We start from the raw sequence: 15,408 nt of genomic DNA on the forward strand, positions 1-15,408 counted from the left end.
TTTATATTTTTGTTTTGAGTTGGGAGAAAATATTTTTTGTGGAATTATTTTGTATTGGTCTTTACAGAGATTTTGTAATATATTTTTGAAAATTTATGGTGTATAATTTGTACAATTTCTTTTTCTTTGAATGAAAACTTTTTAAGTTGCAAGTAAAATAACAATAACATAAAAAATTACAAATATGTCTTAAAAATTGTGTTTCATGCTAAAATATATTCTTATGAAAAAGATGCTTACGATATATAAAATATTTCATCTGTAGTAATATGACCTGCAACTCCCAGATGGTTCTTTCAGATTGCAAAATCAAAGTTCTGATCAAATTAGTTGAAATAATAGTTCTGAGAATACTCAAAATCACAGAATAATTATTTACAAAGTATATTTGTGTCATATAATACACAGTTTTCTTTTTATAAGAAAAAGTTACTGTTCTTACTTTGTGGAAATTTCAGGCCTTAATGTTCTTAAAATGTTCTGGTAAAGTAAGTATTTAATTTTGCTTAATTTTCTTCATTAAAATCTTCTTCATAAGTATGTTTTCTCCCATTCTAATAAATTGTGTTAAGCAAAAGAATATTTGATATTCCTATAACAATTGTTCTTAAAAAAACAATTCGCTTTTATAACTTTGATAAAAATTGACAGTGCTACAAAATTGCAAAGACTATTTACGTGGCGTAGTAGTGAAAAGTATATTGTTGATAAAAAATCTTTGAGAATTCAATTTCGTAATTTTCAATATTTAGCCATCAATTTCAATTCCTCAATTTTCACTTGAGAAAAGGTGAAAAAGGTTTGAGGAAAATTTACATGGCACACTTTTTCGACTCTCTGGCTCAAAAGAAGTGAACATTTTCTACTGAGTCATTTCAAGGAGTTTGAAAATCGGCTAGTGCACAGAAGAAAAAGAAATTTTTCTTGTCTAAGACTATGAATAAGGCTTTAACAAAGTCTGAAAACATGAATACGCTAGAGTGCGTTTTAAGAATGTTTTGTGTAAGTTGTGAAGACAAATTTCATACTTTTGAGGAACTGAACTGGCCATACATTAAAAATAATTTGGATTTGAACTTCTCAATTTTCTAGATTTGAAACTGAAAGAAAGATGGAGTTTGACTACACAGAACAACATGAAGAAATTGAAACCATCACCCCAATGAAAGGGAGAACAAACTTTCTCAGAAGTTTCAAACACAAAATACAAAAATCGGTAAGTAAATATATTTTCACAAGAACACGGAAATTCTTCAAGATTTCCAGGCTTAATTTATTCAACTAAAACTAAAATGACCGAAAGTCAGTAAATCTAAGTAATTTCTTTTTAATTCTTGAATACTCCCCTGTCTCACAGCCCCGGTGGTAGTGTTTTCAGCAGCGGGGATGAAAATCTTTATCGAAATCCCACTGAGGATATAAATTCTTTTGTTCCCTGCTCAAAAATTGCAGTGGGGATTTGGAATTGATTTCTAGACATTGAATTTCAAGTGGGGATGAAATGAAAGTCAATTTCCTAGTGGGGCTGAAACTGTAGGGTATTTTTCCACCGGGGAGGAAATTTTGGGCTAATTTTCCAGTGGGTCTATGAGATATCGGTGTTTGAATTGTGCTTAGGTTTTGACAACATTATAGCATATATTCTTCGGAAACTCTTTTTATAAATAAATCTTACCATTCTTGCGCATACAGAAGAAAATATACACCGTTTACATTTTTTCCTGTGATGTGATCTGAAGTATCATTTGTAGTCTTAACACGCCTATCAACCTTTTAAGCATAGAAGATTGGACTCGAGTTTACAAGGAAGGAATGACGTCAAAATGTCTGAAGAAGTCTTTTTATTAAGGTTCTTAGAGATTAAGAATTTCGACGTCATTTCTTTGAAGGTTCATTAAAAGTCCCCTCAAAAGCTAAGGGTTGAATTGTGTAATAACAATGATTTTGCTAATTTCGTTCAATAATTGGCAATTCCATACGTTGAGAGAACATCAATATTTATTTCACTTTCCATTACCTTTGTTTTTCGTTACAGCTTTTCTGTTCACATAGCAACAAGCCTCATAAAGTGAAATCGTTAGAACCGTATACTCCCGTAGATCGCAATCAAAATATCTTCAAAGATGAGAGATTCCCAAATCATCCCAACAATAAAGATTATTATGAATCGTTGCGACGTCGCGAAGGTCAAAAACGTTTTTACAGTTATTCCGTACAATCGTCTTACCGGGCACGAAGTTGTATCGTTCCGCATGATTTCTCACAATCGGAACCACCGTTGATCCGGACACGTCCGTTTTCGTGTTCCGATACGTCCTATTTCAAAAAAGTCACTTTCGAAGACGACGATGAAGATCCGTTTACGAAGAGCACCGGAGATTTAGAAATACCGGTCATTCGTCTCCAATTCGCGGATGACACCGACTTTTCCGGCGATGATTTGTTCCATAAACCACCAGAGTATCCGGAAACTGACAGTGAAGATTTTTTCCAATCTCTCAAACGGCGTGAACGAATGATCAAGGCCAAAAGTGAGGAAAATCTTTTATCAGCATCTAAAAAGAAGGTACAAATTCAGAGTCGGGAAATAACAAAAGAAATCATAGGATATGTTGAGTCACCACCCTATTTTCTCCCCATTTCAACTCATTCCGACCAAAATGGGATTTTTCGCTACATCCCTATCGACAACAGTCATTTTGAGAACGACAGTGAAAACGAAAGCAATACCTCGATAGCAGACGACTTTTTACCGACGAATTATGAGGAGAGTGATTTATACGAGACTTCAGAAACCGAGGATGATGTTTCGCTATTTGACGAAGAAATTCTCGTTCCAATCAAATCATCGCAATTACTCGTCAGCAATACATCACCCCCTCATTTACTTAAACCGAAAAATCTGTATAATTCAGTCGTTCGATCGAGATATGTCGATAAAATGAATGTAATCGAAGAAAGCGAATGTGAAGAAATTATCGAGAATACGTGTATTGTTCCAGTCATATCACGTGATATTCCAACCACCAGATCAGCAAACGTTACATTTTATTGTCTGACATCATTTTCTAGATTCACCGAGAATGAAGCCAAGGATTCCTGTCAAAAAGTTGTCGTGGAATCTTCAATAATTCCGAGAAACGAGTATCAAAAATTTGAGGTGCCGGAGTTAGAAGATTCTTTTGTGTCTGATTGGCTAACAGATCGGCCAAATCAGCCATTCAAATTGACAGAACAGTCTGTTATAGTTTCTGATTGGTCCAAAGAGAAAGAAGCTAGTCAATGCAGCTTAACTGGCGAGCCACTAGCTTTAGAATGGGCGAACGAAACACAACTTTCTGAAGATGAAAATAGCTCAGAGTGTTCAATTAACTCTGAAGATTCGGACAAACCATTTTACGAACAGAACGAATTCAAATTCACGATGAATGATTTCCAAAGTATATTTTGCGGAATGAGAGTCATCAGTGAGAAAGGGATTCAAATTCCAAACTTTCCGGCGACCGTGAATAAATCACCGATCGGAATGATAAAACCGTCCCAGAAAACAAGATATGGTCCAAATAGCTTACTGATTGAAATACAAAAGAAAGATTCTGTAGAGAGCAACACCTCTAAAGACTTGCCCTGTATTCAAACTTTTTGTGTCTACGAAAACCCAAACGAGGCTGAGAAAAATGGAAAGGAGGCTATCGGAGAATCAATCAAAACAAAAACTTCTTCGGGTATTTCCCTCGAACTGTATGATGGGAAGGTGTTGAAATCAAAAGACGGTGATGAAGATTCAAGAACGATTTCACATCGATCTGCACATAACGAGGATGATCTGAAAATCAAAGTTCAATATAATTATTAGATGAAAATTTTCAATAAAAATTATTTCGTGTGAAATTTTTAGCTATAAGGATTTGTAAATATTGAAAGTTTTTGTTTCCTGACTTGACCAACAAACTGATCATACGCTTTATATTACGCGTCGAGTGAGTATTTTGTTCTTAACACCCCTGTCTCAGTGACAATGAATTGAAGAAGATAATACCAGATGGGCGTTTTGAATTTTATTGTCAAAAATCAGATATCAAGTGTTCCCTAAAATGTGCTTGGGTGTCCCTTTTCCTAATGTTGAATAAAAGGTGAGGGTATTTTTTCACATATGAGAAACTATTGGTCCTTCTTTCCATGGTGAGTGGTTCATAGGGCCATGTTCCCTGATTGTTCTGGGTGTATTTAAGGAGGTTTAAATTGTTACATAATTTTTGGTATTTCGCTTTCTAAAAAAATCTCAAAATACGAAATTGAGACCTTGAGATGGCTAGACGAAAATTCTATTTTGAAGCCATAGAAAAATCCAATACACCAGATTCAGATTATTTAATTTATACAATCCTAATTGTTTCCTCGTTTCCTTTTCCCAAGATTTACTTTCTTTTGAAAATCGCTTTTATTTCGAATCCAAAAACAATTTTGAGCCCCAAAAGATAGTTTGAATCAAATCATTCATTTAATTTAGGATTAACTTATAGTAAAAGCTTAATAGAACCCTACTTAGACAGATCTTGACCGATTAGTTTGGTAGGTTTTTTAAATAGTACAAACTAAAAAGCTTATGTTTGAATGCTGAAGCAAAAAGCGTGTGATTATAATTTAGCCAGACAGGTATAAAAAAGGAATACATACTCCTTGATAAAAAAATTGTGGTAACGCACTGTAAGGTCATCAGAAGAATTGTGCTGTAGAGGTCGCAAGAAGAGAAAAAATGCACTGTGAGGTCATCCTCGATGCCAAAGGGAACATGATCGAGGTTTTTTTATTTGGATAATTTTGATGAGTTAATTTTATTTTTCCTGATTACTCCACGCATGGCACGTTGTCTCTAAAGGCCATGGCTCCGTAACAGAATGTAAAGGTTGACACACCACTTTGACTTTTTTCATCTAGATTTGGGATCAACATTGAATGAGCTTCAAAGAGCGGTGATTGGCTTAAGCAAAACAATCGCACCAAAATCAAACTCCAATCGTATAAATATCAAATGTCACTTTTGCTTTCATTTTTAAGTACTAGCAATTAGCTGTCGCTATGAATGCCCCGCCGATAGCAGATATTAGCCCAGAGGAACTTAGTCATGAAGAGAGCAAGGGAATCATAATCAGACTATAAATTGGTGAAATGAGTCTTCATAAAAAGTGCTCAATGTTACTAGAGCTGTTTAAAGTTAAGAAGCACGAGCCGATGCGGTTAAAATTTTCTCAGTAAGATCCATACATAACGAAAGTGTCAATCCAAAAAAAAACATGTTTAATCTACCCTTTCTGATGCAAAGTGACTTAAATTAAAACCATTACAGGTTTCGCAACATATTAAGAACTAGAATGATATCAAAGTTGATTTTCTTCAATCACCAGATAAAAATCTAATAAAAATCCCTTTTGAAAACCCAAACATAAGAATGTGTACTGTGAAACTGAAAGTGCTTCCCTTTCATAAAGAATATACATAATGCAGATTAAAAGGTGAATTTGAAAATGAAATTGAATATAATTTCAGTCATTTGATTTGAAATTTAAAAAGTAAGTAACTTTGGACTGGTGGCATACTGTAGATATAATTTATTTTGAAAAACTTTAACAATCTTTATACGTGTTTCTGCAAAAAGTTTTCAGTTAGAATAAAATTTCTTCATGGTTACTAAAGATATGAATTTGATAGTTGCTCTCAAAATTGCCAGGGGAATTTTCAGATACCGTGTCCTGTTGTAACCACCGTCAACATGGTTAAAAACTTTTCACTTCACAGGTAGGTACAACATTGTGTTTGTATTTTATTGGACGTCTGGTTCTAAAAAGTCAAAAAGTTTGTTCAGTTTTGATTTGAGCAAAGTATACTCCTGCGTTCAACATCAATACGGTACAATGTGCCGTCACGGCACTGCCGTGGTGGTATTAGTAGAGAGAGTGTTCGAGTCTGTTCATAATATGAGGCTGAAAATCTTCGGCGTACATTACATATCGAAGTACCGTTCTGGCACAGTGACATAAACAGCATTTTCAAAGTTTGCTTTTTAAGCTTCAATATTGGCGTAAAGAATTATTCACAAAATAGCATCAAATACTTCATAATCCATCGTTTTCGGCTTTTTTTCCGCTTCTGTTTACATTTTTCTGCTCGCTGCTTCCCATGCACAATCATTTTTTGTTGCTGTAACACTGTGTGCTTCAAATGTCCACGAGAATGAATCAGTTCATGTTAGTCATAGTATATTTTCATTGGCATGTCTCACTCACTAAACCTTTTGTAAGAAACTCGATGTTGGTACCAGTTTTTGGCACGTTTTGGCGCAAGGCTTACTCTTTGAAAAATTACTTTCGGCGCATGCAATATCCATATAATTATAGGGTACTCTGGGTTTTGTCTTTCCACCAAAAATTTCAATTTAATTTTCTTCAAAATGAAATCACTATATAGGTAAACAATATGAATTAACGGTCAATTTCCTTTTTGTCTATGCCTTTATAATATCAGCAGGGTTTCGTTAGAGCAGCGCATAACACTGTCTGTGTGTGTCGTGTGTAACAAACTGTCATTGAAGATGTCCATCGTCCATTCTGACAATTGTATAAGGTTTGATCTAATATCAGTAGTTTGATAGTTATTCATTCGGTAGCAAACAATGTCCCTCAAGTAAATCCAGTTGAGCAAATACGTTATAACCAAGCAAAAATCTTGTGTGCTGTTTGTTGTTTGTGAAAGCTTTTAGCTGTGTGGACTGGCAGTGCAGACGGGAAGCTAGTACCTTCTCTGTCCGTGCATAGCTAGGAAATCAATACAAGTAGCAGCAAAAGAGATATCGCGCGCGAACATTTTTTAACCGCGCGCGGTCCGCTCAGAATCGGAAGAAACAACATGAATCTGAATCATGAATATTTTTCTGGCGAGCAGGTCCGCTACGTGAAGCAACAAAAGCCCCTGCGGGGCAAAAACCTTTTAGAGCAGAGTGTAGTATGCGCAGAATGGTCGATCTGTTATGAGATAAGACAGCATCCATATGATATGGATTGATAAATAATTGAAACATATATTTAAGATGCGTGTAGCACCAACATATTGAGCACTTTTCAAAATGATTTTCAAAATGTTTTAACGAGTTATTTCAAGAAGATATAATTTCAATAAACTTCAAAGGTTTTGAAATCAAATGTACCACATTTTAGAGGACATATGGATGGAGAAAGTGTTTACTCCTCAAAAGGCCCGAAAGCCGAAAATAAACAAGAACCCGAAGGTTATCTCATCCAAGTTATAAACAAAGACTTTGGAGAATTTCAAAAGAAGATCAAAAGTTTTCATCCTTTCTAAACAAACAATCTGCTTTGAACCTGATGGCCCAAAAACTTTGGTAGAAATAAGCAAAAAATAAGCAAAAAATAAGCAAGAAAATTTGGACCATAGATATTTGATAGTTTTAAAGCTTAGAAGGACTTGTTTAAAAGTATTTTGATTATTTTGGAAAGTAAAATGAAAGAGCTGAAAGATTTTTTCTTAGGATCATATAAAGCAGACGTTTCCTCTACATATGGATTGTAAACATGAGATGAGAAGCCATAGATAGTAAAATGTTATAAATAGTTTAAACTAAGGGAAATGGGTAGGGTTTGGCTTATTGGAGATGAAACAGCAATGATGGTTTTACATATTTATATTTCGTCAGAAATCGAGGTTTTAATCGATTTTCGGCTAAATAGCCTATATAAAATAGTCTAAATAGCCTATGATAGGAAAATCAGCCTATGATAGGCTAATTTGAAGGTGTTCTTGACTGATAGGTTTTTGTTGAAGAAATGCTGAAGTTGAATGAGAATCCTACTTGTGACAGTTGAGCAGTGGTCAAAGCAAAATGGCTTTTACACAGCAAATTAGTACATGTTTTTGAAATTTTGCTGAATTATGCAGAGCTTTGAGACGGAAAAACCTAAAACCTCTTTATTAAATTTTGCGGATTTTGTTGGTGTCCTCCGCCAAATTAAGATACTAATAAGATTCGGAAAGGCGTTATTCGCGAAATATTTTTAAACAAAACTCAAAAAATGTCAGACAAACTACTTTGTAAATGTTTACTGGCATCAAAGAAACCTAAATAATGCGTAATTCAAAAACCAACATGCACGACGTGGCAGTAAAAGGCGTCAAAATCATCAAAATATTGTATCCCAATTCATGATATGCACCACTGCAATGTCTTCTGACATTACATCATGGACCCAATAGCTCATTGGTTGGAAGTGACGTAAAAGCAGTCAATACGTCACTTTCAACCAATCAGCTATTGGGTGGAACGGAAGACATTGCAATGGTGCATATCATGAATAGTACCATCCACGAAATCCGAAATTTAATTCCCGCGAAAATTCACCCCATTAAAGTAAGAACTGATCTTTGGGGAAAACAGTCAAAAAGGGGATACCGTACCAGCATCAGCTTAAGGACTCTGACCATAGTCAAAAAATTGATTTTAGTATTTAAACATAAAAGTTATGTTTTAGGTTCTTTAACACTTTTAAAAAGGAATTGCCTTTATAAATTACTTTTTAATCAAATCCCTATTCAACTTAGGCTTTTAGGGGCGGTTCAGAACTAGGGGGAGGGGGGTTCCTGTACCAACCCTTAACTTTTGATCTAGTGGGTCTTCTTGGATGAAATTTGGCACAAAAAATCCTTGTCACGTAAGGCAACTTTTAACAAAAATCTTTTTTGAGGACGTCACTCATAATGCCTAAAGTGAGCAAAAAGCGAAAATTTCCTTTGTTCTTATAAATAGCTATTGTTTTCTAACAAAGGCTTTAGAAACAATTTGCCTGAGTTTAAAATGCTTATCTTATCCTAAATATTCAATAAATTACGGTTTAAACGATATATTTGACATTTAAAATATTTGTATTGGAAAAGTGTCAATTTTTGACACCTTACTGTCAGAAATGTCATCATGCTCAAGGTGTGAAATTTTTTAGGTGTCAAATTTTTTTTTATTTTGAAGCTAAATAAAAGTCAAATAAAAGGATTTACAGAAAATTTCATGGCAAAAGCTCTATTATTTCAGGAGCTATTACCAATAATTTGACCTCCGAACGGAAACAGCCCCCGACCCTAGGCCAAATAGGGTAAGTGTAATTAAGAATTTGATTGCAAGAATGACGCTATGAACTTTAAAAAAACGTTAATAGTGTGTTGCATTACCTTCTTTTATAAAAATTTCTAAGTTTTAATGGGTAATTAACCTGTCCGCAAAGATTTGAACTGTTTTAAATTTTTCGGAAAAATTTTCTAAATTAATGCATCAAAAGCTTAAGGCTGTTATTCTATGAAAAATTGGGATGAAAAATTGGTTAAAAAGCACTATTTTCAAGATTTTGAGACAAATAAGCTTTTAGAAAAATTTTCCAAAAATCTATATTTAGTTTGGTAAATACCATATTCCACAAAATTTTTTTTTAAATGTTTTTTCTTCGCCGAAAATAAGCTCTTCAAAGTTGAAATACTCTTCTTCGTAAAAGTCTTCATTTTCTTCTTCGTCAATTTTTTTCATTCCCATTCTTAAATTTTCAGACTTATAGATAATTGACCTAACAGAAAATGTACAACATGCCACAGTTTTGTGTGCTTCATCAAGTAGAAATTTATATTTTGTACGTGGCAAAAATTCAGGTGGTCAGAGCCCTTAAAGAAAGCCTTCTCTAAGGATTGAATGTTACAAGTTTTTTTTTTCTACAGACGGTTTGTATTTATGTAGCATGACCTCCCTGTGAAAGGTCAGTCTAAAAATTATTTTCACATTTCCTGTATAGCTGCATTTTATTTTTTTTCTCAATCTCTCGTCCCAATTTTATTCATCCATTACCATGTATATTCCAGATGAAAGGTTTTATTTTTAAATAAGAGTGATATCGTTTGCTTACTCATACTCATCAGTTTTAATTCACAAGCTTTTTCACATTGGATTGACACGGATGTGGAGCAAGAGGAGAAGAAGAACATTTTTTGTTTAAGTCAGCATAATAAAGACAGGGACAGTGGTCCTGATATGAAATATGTGTCTGATATGAAACGGAAACACTTATGTAAAAATAGAACCTAAAAATAGAAGTTATTTTCATCTGGTTAATATTCGGTCAAAAGTAAGTCATTAGTCATTGTAGGGAGTGTTTGTTACTTGAGCCTGCATCAGTAGCATGATGTTTGGAGGGATATATCTAAGAGAGATGCTTGAAGAAATATTTTGATTTATAAAATACGCTTTTTTAATAAGAACAATTTTATAAGAACACAAGTCTGAAAATTCTGCCAAAACCTAAGAACAAATTAAGAGCAAACCTGAGCCTCTAATTTCAGAAATTACTAAGAACATATGATAAGAAAGTACTGATTTCTAAGATTTATAAAATGTTAAACACAGTTTAAGTTGTTTTTAAGTAAAGAAACTAAGCGTATTAAGAACATCATTGAAGAAGCCTGAAATTTAAAAAAAATTAATAGTAGCCCAGCCAGAGCTAAAATTTACTGCTTCTTATAAAAAACGCGTGTATTAAGAAAATAATTGTCCTAGCTTAAAAGTATCCTTTAAAGTCAAAACCCATTATACAAAAAGTATAGAAAAAAAACTACGAAAAAGTGCTACACCTCTGTCTCTGATAACTTTTAGTCGATTAAGGATGGTAAATTCTCATGATTTCAAGGACTTCCCATCTCTCGACGGGATGTCATGCTAAAAGATATTCAATTTTCTCCCTACATTTTAAATTTTCGGGGTGACCTTTTTCTATAAACTTCAGATAGTTGGAGCACGGTCGAGATTCGATGATGCACTATCCAAATTTTGAAAAAGCAAATCACATGCACCTTGAGTGACAGTTTCGTCCAGTAATTTATGAAACTATTTTTAAATATGTTTGCGGCTTGTACTTTCATGTTTCAAGCTAAAAACTTGCTACAAAAGACGTCATTAAAAAGATTTTTCTTCAAGTGAAGTTAGTCTATGGTATTTTGTTTTGAAGCTCGAGGAAGAACTTTTCTTTGTAAAAAATGAAGCTGATTTTTTTGACAACCAACTTGTTGCCCAGGCTCTTTTGAAATTTTTGGTTCGCAAAGCAGTCGAGGGGATTGGGTACTAGGTTGATTGGAAACAGATCACGAGATGTTCTGAAGAAGCATAGTGGAACAAAACATGAAAGAAAAAGAACTTGAATTAATACCATTACAAAATGAAGTTTCTAATTATAGGGATGGTAGAAAAATATACAAGGTGCTTTTTTGTTAAGCTTTTTTTTCGAGGAGAGTAATTACAAGAGGGGCCACTTTATGATGTTCCATAAAAACAAATATTTTTTGCACTACATAAAAACAGTGTAGCTCGCAAGAGGGAGTTTGTAACTGCAGATAAAAACTAAAAAAAAAATGAAAGGTAGAAGAGCTTTTTCGGAATTTTTCTTGGATGAGCAAGGTTTTCTCGATTTGGCGGAAAACAACGTGAAGGGTGACACAAAGATGACGTTTGTTTGTTTATTGCATTGAATAATTGTGAATATCTCTCTTTTAGTGAAATGTAAACAACCAAAATTGCTGGAGAATTTGGCCGAAGAAAATTGATGTCAAAATAGTAAAGACAGGACTGTGAAGAACGCTATTAACATATCCAAAAACAACGACATAAAAATCATTGAACCAATTCATTAACATGTGTCTGTACTTCAAATTGGACAAAAAATACACACCAATAAAACTGAGCACAATCTCCAAGGTCACACAACAAAAAAAGTTCCCTAAGATGGTGAAAGAAAATCTGCCGGAAGATAGGCAAGTTGGAATAGGTGCTGCAAGGGCGAGCCAGGGCGGACCGATGCTACAACAGGGTATTGTCTTGAATCAAGATGGAGGTGGGTTTGTTGGTAATGAATTATTATTTGAAGATAACCAAGAGATTGGTTTGGTTGAGAATGAATTGGACAACGAGTTGATATTATTAGAAGTGACAGCTTTGACGTTGAGGGAAATTGGAGATGCAATGAATGATCAGTATTTTGGTGAAATGAGAAATCCACCGCATCCACCAGCCCCGCAACACCAAGAAAATATCAATGAAAATGTCGAAGATGTATCGATTGTCAGAATGGTTTTGAGTCAAGCCATATTTTTTGTTTTACAACTTTTCCTTTGACATATACCCGATAAGATGTCATAGCAATGGGGCTATCATTCTTTTCTAATCCTGCAAGAGAAGAGAATCAATCCCACTTGGAAATTGAAAACTTTTGTGGGAGACATTCGAGTTCAGTTGTATAGTTTTTTGCATTTTTATTTTCCAAGTTAATGAGTGAAAATTTAACAATTTGATGGGCACAAAAGGAGAATTTAAAATTTTAAAGGTTTCACTCTCTAATTGTATATAGATTTTAATATGTTATTGAATTTAAATCAAAATGGAAGTATTATTTTATAAGTGAATGAGTATCATTCGAAATTTTCTTTGAGGCGTTTCAGTCTTGCCACCATTGTAAATAATGTACAGTTTTTGAATTTGATATATAAATTTAATTTTAGTGAAGTTTAGAATAATTTTTGAATATTTTTATGTTTTGAATGGGCTGTTCCATTATAAAACCATACAAGGGGGTGGACGAACCTTTTTGAGTCAAGAAAAATTATTGAAAATGTGTGGTTTCCCCCTGGAAAATGGTAAAATTTCCATAAATACCCTTGAAAAAATTATTTTCGTACCTTAAAGTGAGGGTGGACGAACTAAAATCATATCATATCCCCTGGAAATTTTAGAATAACTTCTTACCCCATTGGAAAAAATGAAAAACACCCCCTGGAAATTTTTCTCGGATTTCCCTCTGGAAAAGTTCATCCACCCCCTGTATGGATATAAAATGGAATGGCCCAATATGGACAGAAAAGTCTCAATCTTAGTATATCCTTACTTTAAAATAAAATGTTATTTGATTGACAATTATGAAGGCATGTTTTAGATGCTAGTATTATATTTAATTTTCATCGCTGTGAAAGAAAATTGACGAGCACATTAAATTATTTAAAGAGAAAATATTTATTTCAATCAATGGAGATTTTTAAATTCTTTTACGTCCCGTCCCATCCATTTCATCTTCAAGCAACAGTATTATATCAAGCCATTTGAAAAGGGTAGAGATTTTGGATTTTAATGTAATTCTACTTGATCAAAGTGTGGGGCTTCAGTTTTTAAGAACAACAATTGAAAGTTGCTGGCCCTTATTCTGGATTCCATTGGTATATTTTTGGGTTTTGTTTCTGAGACAGGGTTGTAAAATTCTAAATCCAAATCTGTGGATAACTTGAAAAAATGTTTACATTATCAGCCCCTTTTGATTTTTTACTAACCAAAAATCTGATTCAGAGGTTCAAGGTTCACTTCACTTCACTTATTGGCTCAAATATTTTTGTTCAAAAAAGAAAAAACTTTTGTTTGTTCAAAAATATTAAAATTGCAAACATTGACATAAAGTTTAAACTTAAATCTCAAATTTTTCGTCAGAGGAAAAAATGAACAAAATTGAAGAGTGGAGGTCCTTTTTCATTTTTCTTGTTTTCGGAAATGGATCCGTGTAATGAAACACGAAAATAAGCCAATCAGATCACAGCACAAGAAAAACATTGAGACGAAAGAATTTTTTCCATGAAGGAAGAAAATATAGAAAATATATTCCCTCGTACCAAATAAATTGTTTCCCTAATTTTTATATGTGGTATAATAAAAAATTGTTTTGCTTTTAATGCGAACAATCCAAAGTGTGTAGAATAGTTATGAGTATCAGCAAAATTGAGAAAAGTTAAAAGCATTACAGTTAGTGGGAGATGTCAAAAAATGAGTTAAAACTGAGATAAATTCACTTACAGAGCTGTAGTATTTCCCAATCATAGTTGAGGTGCAATTCAAAAATTCCCATAAAGCATTCGTCTCAAGATTAAAACAAAGTCTGTTATTCTTTATAACAATTTGATCTTCCAAAACATTGCTTTGTTTTCATGATCCCAATCCAGACACTTGAAAAGAGATCAAGGAATACAATTATTAAACCACTATACATTTCTTTATAAAAAAATCTGATACAAATTCTTGATCAAATTGAAAACCTTGCTTCGTCTTTGCTATGAGAAACTAAGAAAGAAAAATGAATACGATTTTTTTCATCAATTTTTTCCTCCATCCAGACAGGTGACTATTATCAGACCAACTTTTGCAAAACCAATTTCATCTTTCGTCCAATAAAAATGAGCACACACATAAACATTGGAGCTGATTGGCTCCTTGTTCCCTTAAAACCTTCTGATTGGTTAGTTTTATGACAAAAACTGTCATTGTTTGGGTTACAGAGACACGTAATCACACGTACTAACTTCAAAATGAAAACGAAAAGATACCACGACGAAAAAGCTGAAATGAAGATGTCTACTACAGCGAGACTTCATAATCAGAAAATATTTCGAAGAAACAAAATGTTAGGGAAACAGGGGCATAAAAATCTCATATTTATGGGGATTAATTGTATTTTGGCCATATAATGTCGAGGAAAAGTCAAATCACTGAGACACAGATTTTCGCGCCAAAAAAGAAACCTGACCATTACTCAGCCTACCATTTTGAATATAGATTTGATTGACAGGTCTTAAGTATCTCTTACGCAAGAAAAAATATTTTCTTTTTCTTGAGTACGGAGAAATGATGTGAAAAATACAGTGTAAAAATTAAAGACGATTCCAGCGTTGTTCAGCACCTGGTCATCATAAGCCGAATTTGAGCCAACAACCATTGAGTTCGAAGCCCCGAACCTTTAATCAACAAGAAAAAGTGAAGCCTTAAGTTTTCCCCGCATTTACAGATTTTTTTGATAAACACACAAACACACGTGAATTCTGGATGGGAACTAAGTGGCTTCATTTCCCATCCAGGAGTTTCGGGGCTTTGAAATCAATGACAGCGACAAATTCAAGAAGTCCTGATAGGGATACATTCTTTCTGAAGATTTGTTGGGTGCATCCAAGAGATGAAAGAATTTGATTAGAAGAACCGAATCTCACCTTTATCATTATGCTAACATGTTGAATAAAGTGTGGTTTTGAGTTTCGAGTCAACGATTGGTAGGATCATCAACCAATCAGGGAACAATCTCATCTTTGTTTTTTTTTACGTGTGTTGGTCATTTTTAGTTTTTAATTAGTATTTTTCATCTAAAAACAAAAATATCTTCTTATAAAAAACATGGAAATATTGGTAAATATTGCTTACGAAGAAATCAGAAATCCTATCCCCTCTCTCGTTTTCTGAGCCTACAAAATTTGGTATTGGAGAACCATAATCTTGCCTTAAGCTCAATTTCCACC

The 15,408-nt window shown here is 33.7% G+C and overlaps 1 protein-coding gene and 1 long non-coding RNA gene across 2 annotated transcripts; one reads left to right on the forward strand and one right to left on the reverse strand.

The window, feature by feature from the left end:
- Positions 1-1,096: 1,096 nt before the first annotated feature.
- Positions 1,097-3,967, forward strand: LOC136808540 (uncharacterized). Its single transcript, XM_067065069.1, has 2 exons — positions 1,097-1,216; positions 2,036-3,967. The coding sequence occupies exons 1-2, from the start codon at positions 1,112-1,114 to the stop codon at positions 3,854-3,856; spliced, it is 1,926 nt and encodes a 641-aa protein (XP_066921170.1). The 5' UTR covers positions 1,097-1,111; the 3' UTR covers positions 3,857-3,967.
- Positions 3,741-15,251, reverse strand: LOC136808541 (uncharacterized). Its single transcript, XR_010846900.1, has 3 exons — positions 15,106-15,251; positions 13,922-14,070; positions 3,741-3,826 (listed from the first exon to the last, which is right to left on the reverse strand). It is a non-coding gene; the product is annotated as an uncharacterized lncRNA (long non-coding RNA).
- Between the last annotated feature and the right edge of the window lie 157 nt (positions 15,252-15,408).

This window comes from Clytia hemisphaerica, unplaced genomic scaffold (genome assembly GCF_902728285.1).
Source record: "Clytia hemisphaerica strain Z4C2 unplaced genomic scaffold, Clytia hemisphaerica genome assembly, whole genome shotgun sequence".
Classification (NCBI taxonomy): domain Eukaryota; kingdom Metazoa; phylum Cnidaria; class Hydrozoa; order Leptothecata; family Clytiidae; genus Clytia; species Clytia hemisphaerica.

What these genes read in the sequence shown, in the direction of transcription:
- LOC136808540 (XM_067065069.1), top strand. Translation starts at nt 1,112, where the DNA reads ATGGAGTTTGACTACACAGAACAACATGAAGAAATTGAAACCATCACC. An exon ending in AACACAAAATACAAAAATCG is followed by an intron (nt 1,217 to 2,035) that starts GTAAGTAAATAT and finishes TTTTCGTTACAG; the next exon opens with CTTTTCTGTTCACATAGCAA.